The sequence below is a fragment of the Cephus cinctus genome, unplaced genomic scaffold (assembly GCF_000341935.2).
Source record: "Cephus cinctus unplaced genomic scaffold, Ccin1 Ccin1_scaffold0310, whole genome shotgun sequence".
Lineage (NCBI taxonomy): Eukaryota > Metazoa > Arthropoda > Insecta > Hymenoptera > Cephidae > Cephus > Cephus cinctus.
This window is the reverse complement of record NW_014333013.1, coordinates 498,888-514,834: the sequence shown is the minus strand read 5'-3', so window position 1 is coordinate 514,834 and position 15,947 is coordinate 498,888. Positions and strand designations below refer to the sequence as shown.

The 15,947-nt window shown below is 44.3% G+C and overlaps 1 protein-coding gene across 11 annotated transcripts in view; it reads right to left on the bottom strand.

The window, feature by feature from the left end:
• LOC107266392 (eukaryotic translation initiation factor 4 gamma 1) overlaps positions 1 to 15,947 on the bottom strand; it is a 51,541-nt gene that overhangs the window by 24,750 nt on the left and 10,844 nt on the right. For 3 of the 11 annotated variants that reach the window (XM_025083630.1, XM_025083637.1, XM_025083632.1), the window contains one exon: positions 1 to 166. In XM_025083630.1, the coding sequence (XP_024939398.1) occupies positions 1 to 166 (166 nt within the window). Of the gene's footprint in view, positions 167 to 872; positions 1,100 to 1,382; positions 1,575 to 1,609; positions 1,761 to 6,029; positions 8,413 to 15,947 lie in introns of those variants that run through there. The other 8 variants (XM_025083627.1, XM_025083628.1, XM_025083631.1 and 5 more) reach the window with 7 other exon arrangements.

Below are 15,947 nucleotides of genomic sequence, written 5' to 3'. Positions count from 1 at the left end.
CCCGCCGGTCCTCCTGGAGGTATGCCTGCAGTAGATTGCCCTATGGATTGTATACCTCCAAGGGAAGGTGGCCCTCGACCTCCGGGAACACCTACACTACCCCCACCCCCGGCCACCTGCCCACCTGGCTGCCCCCCGTAATTCTGTCCAACATGAAAGTCTGATCCTGAAAAGAAATATAGAAAAGTATTAGGATAAGGGCAAATACAGAAGCGTACGACTAACTATGATATGGGGAAATGTGTTCGCATAAAAATGTACTTTTGTTTTTCTTTTTATAGCAAATATTAACATCACATCTTAATAATATATGATAAGACCCTTAACATATTTGACTTTAAATTGAGTTTTTTTATGCTTCAAACAACAGTTATTATGTGTATGTATCGCAGTAAAGAATTTTTGATTTTGACTTATTAAAACTGTGGTCTGTGGACTGATATTTTAATTAAGCTCAAATGAAATGCTATACTATGATCAGCCCAATTATTAAAAATTAGATATACAGGGTTATTCAGTAGAAACGCACTACCTGAAGTTAGCCCGTCCATTTGATTTCTATGGTAGAACCATGTTCAGGTGGTGCGTTTGTACTGAATAACTCTATATATATATATATATATATATATATACATGTGTGTATGGGATAAATAATAATTTCAATAGTACAATATTCGTTTCTGGTTGCTTAACATAGGTAAAAGAGAAAGCAGATTTGTTGCAAGAACTAATATAAGTAGACAATTTTGATGTATTCAACTATGTGTGTATTGGAGGGAACAGCTGCTATAATTTTAAGTGACTTAAATATATTTCACACATGCCGTCCTATGTAATTTATATACATCTCAGAATGATGCTTTCACACTGACCTATATATGGCCCCACGTAAGTGTACGTGGGTATCATATTTGATTCAGCGGTGTTTGCCATATTTTGCACTGCATACAGAAAGCTGGTTATGCTGTATCAGCTTTAAAGTTTACAACAGCATCGGCATGGCCCAGACATATTGACATTTTGAAAGCTCTGATACCCAGACCGAAAGAGAACCAATGATTCGAAGCTCCTGAGGTGACTATACCGTATGTTCGATATCCTTTGATGAACAATGAACAAATACCAATTAGAATAATCTTTAAACTCACTAATTACACGTTACTAATATAACCTAATCTAAAAATTGGAAAAAATCAAAGCGATGACGTGGTCTAAAATATTTAGAATGAAGAAAAGATTATTCACAATCAACAGCAAGGACGTATAGTGAACAAGATATATAACTAAAGAAAAATGTAACAGATATCAAACTGATAATCAACTTGTAAATTTGATTTTATCTAATGACGAGTAAAAGTTCTTAGCAACATCGTTAAACGAACCGGCAGAAAACTCCATAAGACAATTACAGCAGCATATCACGACGTTAATGGTTCGTCGTACAATATTTTGAGCTCGAGACCCGTCACTGGAGCACACCACCAAATATCTCGTTACTTAAACGAATTGGACCGAGTCGATCATTCGGTAACGCAACGAAGGAAGGTTTATCTTCACATTCGTGGCACCGGAAGCACGCGTAATATATTACTGAAGAAAATTAACGAACGTTCCGCGTGCCCTGCACAGTGTTTCGAGAGGTGTGCCAATGGCTGGATTCGCTTGGCCACCGAGTAACGAATTCCTACGCACCAGAGAAGCGATAGAAAAACACCTCTAAACGTTAATCCCACTTGTAATTGTTCACGTTCTACGTAGAGTCAGAATAATTCACGAAAAACTCGGCAGAAATATTCAACGAGAAGGCTCGTTGGAAGCCATGTTTGCACATGTGGGCAGGGACAACACTGGTGCTGCCATCTGTCGTCAGAGTAGCGCATTGATTGGTACTAAAGGGGGCGAGGCCAGAGCTGTCACAGGGCCGTCTTACAACTTGTTTTCCCAGGGAGCTAGTAAACCCAGGCGCAGCGTTAAGAAAAATTCTCAGGAGAAAGTGACCGAGTAAATACACATTTGCACGGTATTTCTGCAGACTGAACAGCTACTTCAGGGACACAGAAACATTTAAATGTGTACCGTCAAACCGATAAAAAGCCCAGTCACAGTACGAGGGTACAAAGCAATAAATCACGAACATAAAATCAAAGCCCAAACGTCATGAAACCGAATAACATCCCTCGCATCAACACTATTGTAATAGATCACGTAATAATTACTCATGCGGAGCAAGCGGCTGAAGAATTTAGTCACTGTATAGCGTTCGCACGAGGTCACGCAACGTTTGAAACGTGACCCAGAGCAGCCGTGTAAAACGGGGTCCAGAGCAGAATGCACACGTCACATCCGGTGTGCCAAGAGAAAAAAAAAATATACAATCTCAATGAAAATTTTCGCCTTGCAGAGAAACGCATATGGTGGTTACAACGCGGCGCCGATAAGTTAGATCTCCACCCGTCCGACATACGTCACTGCCGCAAAAACTCCGGTCGAAGCTACCCTCTCGTCAGATACAACAGGCCACGCAGCACCCAGAAGAATTTCGACTATTAAAAGAAACAAAAGCCCTCGACAATAGACCTTCATACACCCAGTTATCAATTCCCAGTCTGAAACCTCATCCACACAACCTATAGCATTGTCATACTGATTGCTAGTACACTCCCGACTACCAGTGACAACTCACCACAGGGACAATGAATCTCCGGACTGTACTTTGTCCAGACTGTACTATGCAGTGGGAATCATATACGAGAATCGCACACAAGTTAGCCACGTGCGTTTCTCCACACCGTACGATACGTAAGCCAGGAGGCACACGTCTATCTACTACAATACCAGCTGAAAAAAACCTTGCAGCCAACTCGTCACAATCATTTTCCACCGTGATAGAAGTTTTCTTGTGAATAATAATAAAGGAAGAAAAGGGAAAATCGTTGTACTTCAAGGAATAACGATCAAAAGGGACGTCGTGTCAGTCCCCATTACACCCAAAATTGATTGTTCCTGATAATCATAACTAAAAAAAAAAGTATATCTAAGATAAATACAGCTATACAAGGCAACGCAAAAGGTAAACACAACAGCTACGATAATTAAACAAGGGTTCACCCCGTGATCAAGGCGTGCATCTACGACGTCGATGCTACGATTTAGCGCTTCCACACGACGCGGAAGAAAGCATTTATCGATTGACCTATATTGCGAATTGTCTAGCGCACCGCCCGGGGCGCTAAAAACTAACCTAAATCGTTAAACTCCCACTAGAAACCCGTAGTCAGAGATAGAACGGACACGCCTGGTTATTTCCTTGTCAATGTCGCGTATCTCCATAGTTGTCTCATGGTCTATGGTGGGTCTAACGATTATTCGGGCTAACGTTCTACGTTCGATTATTTAACCCTCGCACCGAGAGAGACCCCGAGCGATGACTCTCGAGATACGTTATTTTTGCATGGAGCACGGGATAAATCCGACCCCGTGACCTATCTGTCCTGTACCGACTTGTACAAATCTATTTGCGGGTACATATCAAGCTCAGGTCGTGCCGTCTCCACGTGAATACGTCGAGGGGTTCGAGCTTTCCGATCGAGTGAAGCTAAATTTATTCGTCTGTCGTAAAATAAAAACGTCCTCCTCAACGAGATTCGCGAGTTTTACGTTTTCTTTAATTTTTTTCTCAAGTGCGAATTGACAAAAACGGAAGTAGAAAACATCGATATACAGTCTGGACAAGAAGTCAAAGGCTATGCGGATTAATGACGCATACGCCCAATGTTCTTTATGCATGTACATTCGTCGTATTCGAGGAGGAAATTTTGAAAAAGATATTAATAAGCCACTTTGAATTTCAGACTCATTATAGCCTTCGTCTAAGCTACCTTGACCATATAAAATAATCAAGGCGAGTAGAAGAGAGACACAGATAAAGACAAGCGTACAACACGAAATGAATTCCAAGAGTTAAAAAAAGGACAGTTCACGAAAGAACGCTTAATAAAATAATTTATATAATTATTCCAATGGACAAAGAATAAAAAACTGACTACGCCCAGGATTTTTTGTATGAATAACATATATATATATATATATATATATATATACACATACCATAAACACAACCTGACCCTGAGGGTCTGTCCATGTTCGAGACCTTGTTCAACTGTACGTTCCTATATGTATCTATAAAATGACATAAAATAGAATGAACGTCTGCGTGTACGTCGTCCGACACAAATAATAATTGTCCTCGGTCGCTGTGTCAAAATGGACAAGGGCGTCGGGCCAGTATTTTATCGTGACATCGTAACCCCATCTACGATTACAGATAACCATACAATATATATAGACAGATACACGACTCTTTCCTATTTCCGCATTATTACGTATAACTTTGTTTAATCGTTCGCCCAGTTAATTTTATAACAGCGGCCATTTGCGAGTGGTAGAATTGTTGGGAGTACGGTGCCAACTTGGGTAGGTGCATTAGAATCGGTTCTCCGGCTATCGCGCGATTACATCATGGTACCAAGGTCTGCGCGTAGTATCGTTCCACCGCTACCATACCATTGTGCACGGGCTATTTGGTATATATAAACCGCTCAGAGGTTAACCTAACCTCTACAAGAGTGTACACACTTCCCGGGAGAGAATACCAATAGCGTACGTACGTAAAAGCAATGCCACATCGGACGTTAGGCTATATAAGAGGAAGGCAGGCGGCAACGTAACGTTATCAGGGGGGTATGAAATCTAATTGCCATGAAGAGCCGTTGGAGCCTCGGATTTCACGAAAGCGTGAGTGAGGAAGTCGGGGAAATGCCCGAGTGGAAGAGTGACACAGGAAGTGAAAAAGTTTCGTTCCAAGGAGACACGACGGGGTCCACGGGTGATATAGATAGAGTCTGAAGGAAGTCGAGTAGACGACTTGCACAAATTGGGCGCTACTAGAGAGATGACGAGAAGCTCGGGGGTGGGTTAAGAAAAAAGATGGAGGAAGTGGGCTAACCGGAAAAACGTCGAACAGTGAGTCTAGACGTTGAAGAAGAATAAGACGAATTACACGAACTTCCCATGAAGGACGACTTGCCACAGTAAGTCATAACGATCGCGGATGCATTGCCTAGTGAAAAGATACGTGTTGAACGATGAGAGCCGGAAGTAGGGACAATCACGAGGTCGCAGGAAATTCACTGAGCGCCGTAGTGTAGCCATTCCGTAAGTGAGGTTAACGTGGACATTAGTTTTTTCTAGATGTACGTACTATTTTGAGACATAGCTTTTATTCGTCCTGCATAATTTTACTAAGAGGTTAGGTTAGGTTAGGTTAGGTTAGATTGGTCGAAGAAGATTGGTGGGAAGAAGCGCAAGTCTGAAGTTACGTACAAGTAACGTAACAGCGAATGAGCAAGAGGTCTTCTTGGCTCTTGTGATCGTGTGTATGGAAGAGAGAGAATTCCTTAGTCAGCTGTTCGCCCTAAGTAGACCACGGGGTCCGGTTAAATAGAACGCGGTGGCACCATCGCGTCTATTAATATTAAGGTACCCAACCTCCCTCGGTGTGCTCGTGTAAGCGTAAGCCGAATTAAAATCCTCTCCCCGGTGGCTACGGGCGCATCGGACGCTGATGTGTCTGATGCGTGCGGCTTAGCCTAGCAGGCGGTATCCGTTAAGTAATTGGGGATCGGATCACTTCGACAAGGTACTTATATTGACAAAAAAAAAACATGGGGTGGAAAAATATCTATAACAACGTTAATACAGCGCATAGGGAATTTTTCATGCGAGCGTACGTGCAAGGTTGTATTGTCTAAGGGATGAGTTGGTTACGTGGTAAAGGGATGAAACGAAAAAAAAATTTGTTTTTCCAAAAAAAAAAACCGAGATGCACCTAGGCTTCTCGTGAGTGGCAGCGAGTCTACGTTAAACTTCGGTTTCTCCCGATACAAAGTAGGAAGGACAATAACAATTGAAGAAAGAAAAAGGAAATAACATAACCGAAGGAGAATATGCTCGTCCTCTCGTCCACTTACTGGGGGTTGCGGTGACGTTCTGATAAACGTACGGTTCGGACGTTTTGTAATATTGTCGTCCGTTCGTCCACTTACTGGCGCTAGCGGTGATGATGCGATACTGCGGCTGCGCCTGCTGATGCTGGCTTTGCTGTGTCTGATGTTGATGATGGTTTATGTTGATGGTCAGTTGGTGCTGAGCGTGGTTCAGCTGATTGAGATGAGCATGGGGACTGGGCGAAGGCGGCGGGTGATGGTTATGGGGGTGTATATGGTTGTGATTAGGATTCTGAGGATGAGGCGACAGATGATGAGGTCCTCCGCAATGAGGTAAGAGGCAGTGCATCGCCCCAACCCCAACGGCGACCCCAACGGCACCCTCCTTCGTAGCCACACCGTACCTCGAGACCATTCTTAGCCTCTCCTTCTACTTCTTGAACACCTTCCGCACCTTCTGCGCCACCTCTTGTTCCCCTCCCTTCTCTTCCGGTTACGATTCTCTCACTGCTCCCTTTTGTAGCTCGGTTCACTCTCAACCCGCTCTGGGACACCATGCCGTCATCGTTGAGCGGGTCCGACGGATTTTCGGATGGCACGAGTCTTAGGGCATACGAAAGTCACTCACCCTGTTACGATACGCGTTTCCTTCTTTTAGGACATTGTATAGAATATTGCACTAGGCTGTTGCGAGAATCATGGCACTTTCCTACTGGTAGCTTCTACGTGCAAGGCCCCCCTTTCTTTTTCTTAATAATCCTCGAATGGGTAAACAAGCAACCTTAGTGTACGCCTCACGACGACTTATTCCTTTCTGACGTCTGGCAGCAGTGTATCTCGTGAAGATTCCAAGGCCGTAACAGCGTCTTCACGATTTACGTACGTGGGGGGGTATGTATTATTATTGTGGAATTTCTAAAAATGTGGGTTGCTGTTTGTATGGAGTTTCGTATGCCGGCGTTATTATGTCACGTAGGCGAGTATAACCTTAGATCGTTGCGTGGTCGCTTCGGAGAAGCATTCGAGCGGCGTCGTGTAGGTTTGCGGTTAAACGATGGCCGAGATCAATCGAGTGGCAGTAGATTGCGTGTGGCAACGTAGGGCGGGATCCGCGTGAAGTTAACCTGGAGTAGCACAGAGAGTACATCATCTCGAGAGGAAGAGTCCTCCTTCCTCACTTGGCACTACGGGTCGATCGATGAGCGTGCCCGTTTCCCGTAGTCGTACGAGAGAAAAAAAATGTCAGTCCATACCAATGGCCCACATCAAGTTACCATATAGCAATAAATATGTCACCGTTTCACTATTTATTTATCCGCTGTCACCTTCACGGCGCTCTGTTAACGTAAAGGATTATGGCGACGCGCACAGGTCGTGTGACAAGAGACAAATACAGAGAGTCAAAATGTCTCCTCTTCCCAAGCAGTAGTATCAGGGTTCGATGCACTAGATTCACGGCAGAACTGACACAGAAGCACGGAGGTCTATAGCTAGGCACGACTGTCAACTGTCAGGCCACGAGGTGCGCGTTTCGGCTGGACGGACTATAGTAGGTCGTCCATGTCAAAATCGATATTTAAGGCTGGACTTGGCGTCTCTCTCGTACTTCCTTCGCTCCCACTCTCGCACTCGGCGTCACTCTTTCTCCGCCCTTCGATCCCTTTTCTCTCTATCGCCCCCTCGTGCCCACCACCCACACTGGAGTAACGTCCTCGTATCTCCTTTACTGGTATCAGCGTCCTTGTCCTTCTGTCCCCCTAGGATTCCCTAGTAGCATTTTTTCCCTTGTGCACAAGGCTCTTCTTTTTGTCACGCTTCTCTCTCTTTTTCTCTATTGTCCTTCGCAACACGAAACACCGATCGTTTCTATTCCCGCTGTTTAAACCTCGCACGTAACAGTTCTTTAAGCTTGCATTAAAAGAATCAACGTGAACGATGACGACGACGATGACGACGATGACGACAACACTGGAGGAGCCGTCACTTGTCGAGCTTAGCGAGATGCGGGACGGAAAATGTCCGACTGTCTACGAAAATCGCGTGCGTGTCGCAGATCGGGAATGGTCGCGAGGGGCGACGAATGATGCCGATCAGCCAATCGGAAAGGCCGAAACGAAACAGCGTAGGAAGAGCGTAGAGTCTTTTCTCTCGCTTCTGATGCGCTTACACGGCGTGAAGTTAGCGTCGTGCGCGCGAACGCGCTTCTTCCTTTGGAGAGATATTAAACTAGTAACAAACTGAACGACTGAACAACGATCTTACGACCGTTCTTTTTTTTTTATTTTTACAAAACACGAGAAGGTCTCTAAAGCCCTTGGTTGGCCCCCAGCAGGGTGTCCCGAACGGGGCGCGCTCGTGAAACGCCAGAAAGAGCGTTCCCTTTGGCAGGGACGCAGAGTAGACTGATGCAGGACAGGCCCCCTTTAGTTTTGCCCCTTACTGGCTTCTGCCTTCCTGGCCCCTTCTTCATGCTCTTGCTCCTCCCACGAGACTCGCCAGCACCAGGGTCGACCCCTACTGGAGCGACTGCAGACTAAGGGGAATGTATGCGCGTGCCAGTACCGTCCCTTGATACGTCGACGCCCCTTCCAACCATTTCAACTGCAGATTATATGGCAACAATCTGATATACTTCAGGATGCTGTTGTAAGATTTCTCGAGATGTTTGTGATAACATTTGTAATGATACTTCAAGAGGACGAACACTGCATTTGAAGATAATTAACGAATTAATCTGTACACGTGTAAAAGGGACGCTCACTATTTTTCTTCATCGTACGCTCCTGGCCGGTGTCGAATAAACGTTGAACCAACACACGAGGAACCCAGCATGGAGTTGCGCGCGCAACAAGACACTGCACTCCGCGCACGCGCAGTACGAATCCTGTACAAGTGAGGGACTTTGACTCGTCTGAATGCAGCTGTATATTAGCAAAGGCATAGGACGAGGAGAGTTGATATAGTCCAGCCGTGGTAACTGCAAGAACTTTACTCGTACAAGTAATCCAAAGTGAGGTATGAGATAATGCAATTCCCTTCGTAGCACCCAGAAACATACGGGACGGGAATATCGTCCATTTGTTTACGTTGCCTGGCACTTCCGACGGGGACGACCTATCCAGCGCGCGATTAGAAAACGGTAAACAGGTATAACGTTGTAAAAACATTGAAATGTTAACCGCCTTATCCTTAGGAATGTCGAGTATGTGTGTAAGTATATGTGTGTTAAAGGAGGCACCTAGCAAAGACAAATTTTTTTAAAAAATACTACTCTCGGAGTTTTTGAGAAAGGACTAGAGCCAATATATTTACCACTCGCCATTTCTAAGCCCAGTACAGGTCACCTCGAAAATTCCAAGGTACCTTATCGTACGTTTGACATAAAGAAACTGTACAAGGACAAGTTTTTCCTGGATGAAACTGCACAGCTTACCTCAGCGAGATAGTAATAGCAAAAGGTCGTGAAAGGATCTTCCCAAGGACGTCGAAGAGTGCGCTACAGTTAAGTTTTAATTCTGACGCTCACTATAAATAGTTTTCCGCGAGAGATAAGGATCCGGTTTTCTCCTTTAATCCAATAGAGATCTATGAAAACGTCATGATCCGTAAGATCAGCCGGTCTGCCAAGAGAAAGTCCACATATTTCGCTCTTTCGCGTAACGATCTGCTGATTTTTGTAAATCGCATTGGAATCGATACCTCCTGTTAAGAAGAGTGTCCTTCCATTAAGAAGAAGCACAACCAATCAATAACGTTCCTTTCTAAGCAAACCTTTCTATTCCTTCACATCTATTTGAGAAGAACAGTATAAGTCTTTAAGTGCCTCAGTAACGTTTGATAAAAATTAAACTTTCAAAAATTCTTCAGGTCACTACCCGGGGTACAATGATTGCTACTAAGAGTATCAGGATCGAGGAATTACATGAAACGATCAGCCGATAATGCAGATATCAAATTCCTCTTAACGAATCTATTAAAAACAATGGATATTATATCACTCTAAACAAACAGACTCGATCATTTATGTACTAAGAATCGTAATCGCAATATAACTCAGTGCCACGTGATTCGAAAAGGATCTTACGGCTATATAAAGTAAAATTACAGAATCCAGTAGATACAATTCACGAAACCGAAAGTCTATATCATCGCATTGAGCAACCGTGTGATAAATATATGTATGTACACAAACATGACCGCGATGCCAAGAACGCCAAGACTAAACAGAAGAAAGAGTTATCTGTATAAGTCAACGACTCGGTGCATGTAAATTTCCAAGAAATTGCCAAAGCCTAAAAATCATATTTATAACGTAGTAGAGCTGTGAGTCGAGTTAGCTTTTCATGTACAAAAAGAAAAGGACATTGTACAGTAGCAAAGAAGGTTAAAATCAAACAATGCATCAGTCCAGAGTCTCTGCAGATTATTTAGAGTGGCAAGTGTTGCTGACCAGCCTTAACAAGAAAAGGCTGAAAAAAAGAAAAACCAGTACTCAAAGATGCGTGAGGGGCGTTGTCTCGTTACCGGTACGTGCAAAATACAGGGAGATAGAAGTGCGTGGGTAGAGATGCCACTACAGGAAGGTAGTGGCTGAAACGTATATAGGTAGGTAGGTGGGTAACCTAGTTTTACCGGTGCACCAGGCCAGGCTGCAGTACCGTGCCACGATCGATACCTATATGCACTAGTGCTGCCCACAGCCTAGATTCACTCACCTAGGATAGGCGTAAGAAGGGGTTGCATGACCCAGTTTACATCGGGAGGACGAACGGTGACACCGGGAGCAGAAAGTACACGAAGGAAGCTGCGTTAGCCGTCGTTAACCGGGGAGACAAAGAAATATCTACAAATAGACAAGGACAAGTGGTATCCACGTGCCAAAATAGAAGGCACATCTGCATCGTGTCTTGCGCGGATGTCAAAGACAGAAAGAATAATCGCCTAGTTGGGTAAGACAATGGCGAAAGGGTAGCTAGACGATGGTTGTACTAAATAATTTTCAAATCCAAAAACTACCGTGACACATAAGCCTACTGGTAAGTACATGAGAGAGAGAGAGAGTGAGAAGATATAAAGATCGATGAAATTAAACGTATCGTTCTAATACTTATAGGTGGTTCGTTACGAACAATGCTCCCCTTTATCGTCTCCCCGAGTATGCACACTAAGGTCAGCCAGGACACGACCAATTTTTTGTTTCATCCGTAAAAGTCCTCAACTACGCTGTCTCACTTAGCTAGACGTCTACCTCGGTGCCGATGGGTACCGCGATAATTGTACTTCATTGGGTACGGGGGTAAGGACATCGTGAGGACAATGTGAGGACAATGACAGAAAGATTGCCATTGGGAGGGCCAAAGAGGTAATCTCGTTCAGTCGGTGGGATTAGATTGGTCGGGCGCGCGCAGGCGCACGCAAGTATAGCAGCAGCGTGCACGAAAGACTGTCGGGTGAGTATAATGGGAGGAGATGCGTAAAGGACGGGTGGCCAAAAAAGAACAAGGGAGAGTGGGTTGGTACCGTCTAGCCGTCTAGATAGTAGAGGGCAAAACCCGCGACACCCAAGGAATGGGAGAGATTCTGAAGCGAGAAGAGTTAGGAGGCATTCCCTACGTCGACGACGTCGGCGTCGATATCAGAGCTGCCGGTGCGTAGACTGCGGAACGTTATTGCTGGTGGAGGTGGCGGTAGAGGGGAAAAGAGAGGTGGCGGAGGAGGAGAAGGATTTGTAACCTCGGACAACCTTCAGGCGTCCCGGTTCAAACGCTACGCGGCCAGACAACCAAGCAGTGTCAAAGTCCTCATACGAAAACACGCCCGCTGAGTCATCGAGGCGCACACGATACGACGACGCACCAGGTCTCAATCCAAAACAATGTATCTCGCTGCGCATCTTGCCCAACCATAACCTACGACGACGAGATCCTCGTTAGTTGTTTATAATCTAAAAAGTATAGAAACGAAATTTCTCTTAATTTTCAACTACATTCCGTGTAATTTTTGACAGGATAGATTAGGTCAAGTTGGGTTAACTAGACGTTGTATCGAGTCGGTCAGGATATACAATCCATGGGGTGAATTCGAGACAATGGTGCGCAGGTACTCGAGAGTAATCTTAGAAACTGAAACGTCGAGGCGTTGACCTTGGCAAGACACACGGAGACCTCGTGGCGTCGAGTACTACTCCGTGGCACTCTGGGGGGAGGGGGGGCTTAAAGGGGGGAGGTTGGCGGTTGAGGGTGGCTGGGTGGGCCAGGACAACGAATGTCTGGATGGAAACGGAGCTGCACGAAGCAAAGGTCGATATTTACCGGCCTTCCATTCCGGGCAACGACCTACGATCGACCTACCACCTACCCTCTTACCAGTTCTGGTAACCCTACCTAACGTCCCACCGCGATCAGACACTACCATTCTGCTTAATCTCCGACCCTTTCGCACCCTGCGCACAATGCAAACTGTCTATTTCATAAAAATGACAATGAACGACCATGAGTTACAAGTAACAGCGTACAACAGACTTTTGGTATTTAAAAAAAAATCAATTTCCATTGTTTTCTACACATAATCATCGAAAGCTTAGCTGTAAGGAAATCTCTATGTAACGGGCCATTTGGAATTCTAGGATAGAGTGGCGCCATCCACGCGGACCGTTGGTGAACTAACAGTACGTCAGGTAGGTAAAACGCTAAAATACGTAACGATCAACCAGGGCAATTGCCTCGCGTAAAAAGTCTATCCAGTGATATCTTATTCTCACATTACGTGAGTACACACCTAAGGAGAGCGTTATCTCGCAAGTAAAATCAAGAGAAACGATATCTAGTCCAAGAGGAACTAGAGTCTGCAGCTGTGCTCTTCTAGACGCGAGGGCAACGCAGCCGGTAAGTATTCTAACTGGAGTCAACGCGGGCCAGTGTTAGGTACAAAAACGAGGCCAAGGCGGAAGTAGCTAATTCTACTCACCAACCGAATAACATCCGCTCTCTTTATGCTCTCTCTGGATGCACGTGGCTCGTATTGAAAACACTGCGGAAACGCAGAATTCCCAGGCGGAAAGCAAACAAAGTCAAGTAATGGTCAAACTTTCCTGCACGCTTTGACAAGTTATCAGACGGGGTTCGCTTGTAAGATTGACAGACGGTTCGAAACGCGATAGGTCAAAATTATGATTTAAAACTGACAGAAGATTGATCGTGCAAGCTTTGAGTAAATAATATTGGGCATTTACACCTGAATTGAATTGCAGTAACAAATAACGATTAACAACGATTGTTACTGACGATACCACTGTTCTCTATGCGTACTCCAATGATAATTATTTACCCTGTAAACTACAAGTTTCTCTGTAGGTATAGTAGAGAGACGCAGAAGGAATGAAACGAGCATCCGTCGTATCTTTATTTAAGTGCGACACCCAGTACGTGCAGGCATCGTCTCGGTTAGCGCGGGGATGCTATGATAAGTATTATGGATTAAAGTGACTGGCATTCCTAACTGTATCTGCGTAGCTTCTTGAATGGCCTGTGTTCTCACTATGACCATTCGCGTCGTCCATGTCTGTTACGCGTCACGTGACGATACGCAATCTACCTGCTTTCGAAAAAAAAAATTACAGATCGGTTAGCATGGATCTGAGAATCTTTTTTATCGTTTTCGATAAAGATTTCTCAAAATTGCATAACGTCGCTTCTCACAATTAGTAACAGCTCGACATTACCAATTCTCACAGCTATAACATTACGAATTACGTAAACGAGAACTCCTTGGATTTTTATACTCCAGAGGTTCATCGTGGTAAATCATATCGTAAATCAAAACTCCGTTTAGATTTCTGACGTATCGCGCGAGGGGGGCTGGTTTGACTTTTACCTCTCTCTCTCTCTCTCTCTCTCTCTCTTTTTCTCACTATGGAAAGCACCAGTCGAATGATAACAAAGCACATGAGTCTAGGGGGGCTGGTTTGACTTTTACCTATTTTTATACTCCAGAGGTTCATCGTGGTAAATCATATCGTAAATCAAAACTCCGTTTAGATTTCTGACGTATCGCGCGAGGGGGGCTGGTTTGACTTTTACCTCTCTCTCTCTCTCTCTCTCTCTCTCTTTTTCTCACTATGGAAAGCACCAGTCGAATGATAACAAAGCACATGAGTCTATCTGTCAATTGAAAATTATCAGATTAACGTATACATAACTACCGGAGCTTATTGTCGTATGATTCTCGGTATATATACATATATATGTAGTTATGTATACGTTAATCTGATAATTTGAAATATATATGGGAAATACCCATAATGTACTAGGTAGGTACCTCGCGATCGCCATTGCAGAACGAATTGATAGTCTAGCATAAGAGAGGGGGGCAAAATGAAATTTCAACAAAAATTCGCCCGGCCGAGCGTAAAAGTACACTTTCTACCAGGAACTGAATAGACCCGGTTCACCTGAATGACCAGTGCCTTATACACGTGCTAAATGTCACAACGTTGACGCACACTGTTAGCTCACTCCTCGCGACAGTCTTATGCACAAAGTTCTACAGAGAAGTCTGGAAAGTCTGCATGCAAACATTTAATACTCAAACCGACCCGTAGAAAAAAACAAAACGTCATTCACGCACTGCCGAGTACGAGGAACAAAGAGTTACGTGGATGCGAACGAAGAATTTAATGAGGAAATTGACGTCAGTCGATAAAATCTTGAGTAAAAAAAATTATATTTAAGAACGCGACAAATGACGTACGCAAAGTACGTATACGATCGGTAAAATAGCGCATTAACGAATAACAATTGTTAGCAGTATCGTCCTGGTAATTGGACTTCCTGCAGTGAATCCACGTTCATGAAATTTCCGTACGTTGGAATTCTGTTAAGAGGAATTAACATGGAAGAGAGACCGATGTCCGCGTTTTGGCTCGTAGAGCCGTGCCGCATTGCCGACAAGGCCGCACAAGTGGAACAGCCCCAGATGCAGCCAGACATTACAGACCAGACATTAGTACCGCAGAGTAAATTTGAAGCCGATTTTTAGTACGAAAATTATACGAAGACGAAATTTTGAAGACGGCAATGTAATAAAATATTTGGAACTGCAAGATCGAGAAAGAAAGAAAGGACATGACAGAAATTGTCAAAAAACTTCTCTCCTCAGAAATGATAAAAAAAACAAAATTCCATACGCGACAGGTATGACGCCGTTACACGATCGTGAACGGAATTTGAGGTTATGAACGTGTTCAAGGTTGGTCTCCGTGCTTCCCAACGACTCCATAATCAACGATTTCGTGACTTTTAACAATCCTTACTCATTAACTCCTAGAAACTTAAGAATCCTTGACCCACCCGGACGAAGTAAAGGTCCACGGTAATTCCTGGGAGTCACGGAGGCGACGTAGAGAGACATCAAAGGCCGTCGCATTAGCATCGTTAACCTCGTTAACGTCCTAGCGCAACGTCGCCGAAGTGGCATCGGAAGTCAAATTAGTGTACGAGGAATTGATTAAATTATAAAAATAATAATAACAACGATACCCCCATATGGAAACACCGCGTGCTCCGACCCCATCCGGAATACATGAGACTGATAATTTTGTCAAATTCACTCTTATCACAATTTTTCTACAATTCTCTATTCTGTTATCAGCATAGACTAGCAGACACCCACGTTATATCTAATTTGATACCTAAATTATATCAGCCTATCGCGTATGACAGGCGCACGTGATCAGCGCGAATAGTAAAGGATGCTTTCCATGCAAGCGATGGCTATGGGATCAGATTAGTAGACGTTAGTAAAAACAACTGCACACCTCGACCAGCTGGGAGTTCGCCACGTGTTATAATATTTCCTAAGCGCAGCCAACTGCAGGACGCGCAGCATGAAACGAAGCGTTTACGATAATGATATCCCAGCGCTTCGAGATCTCGTCTTCCCCGC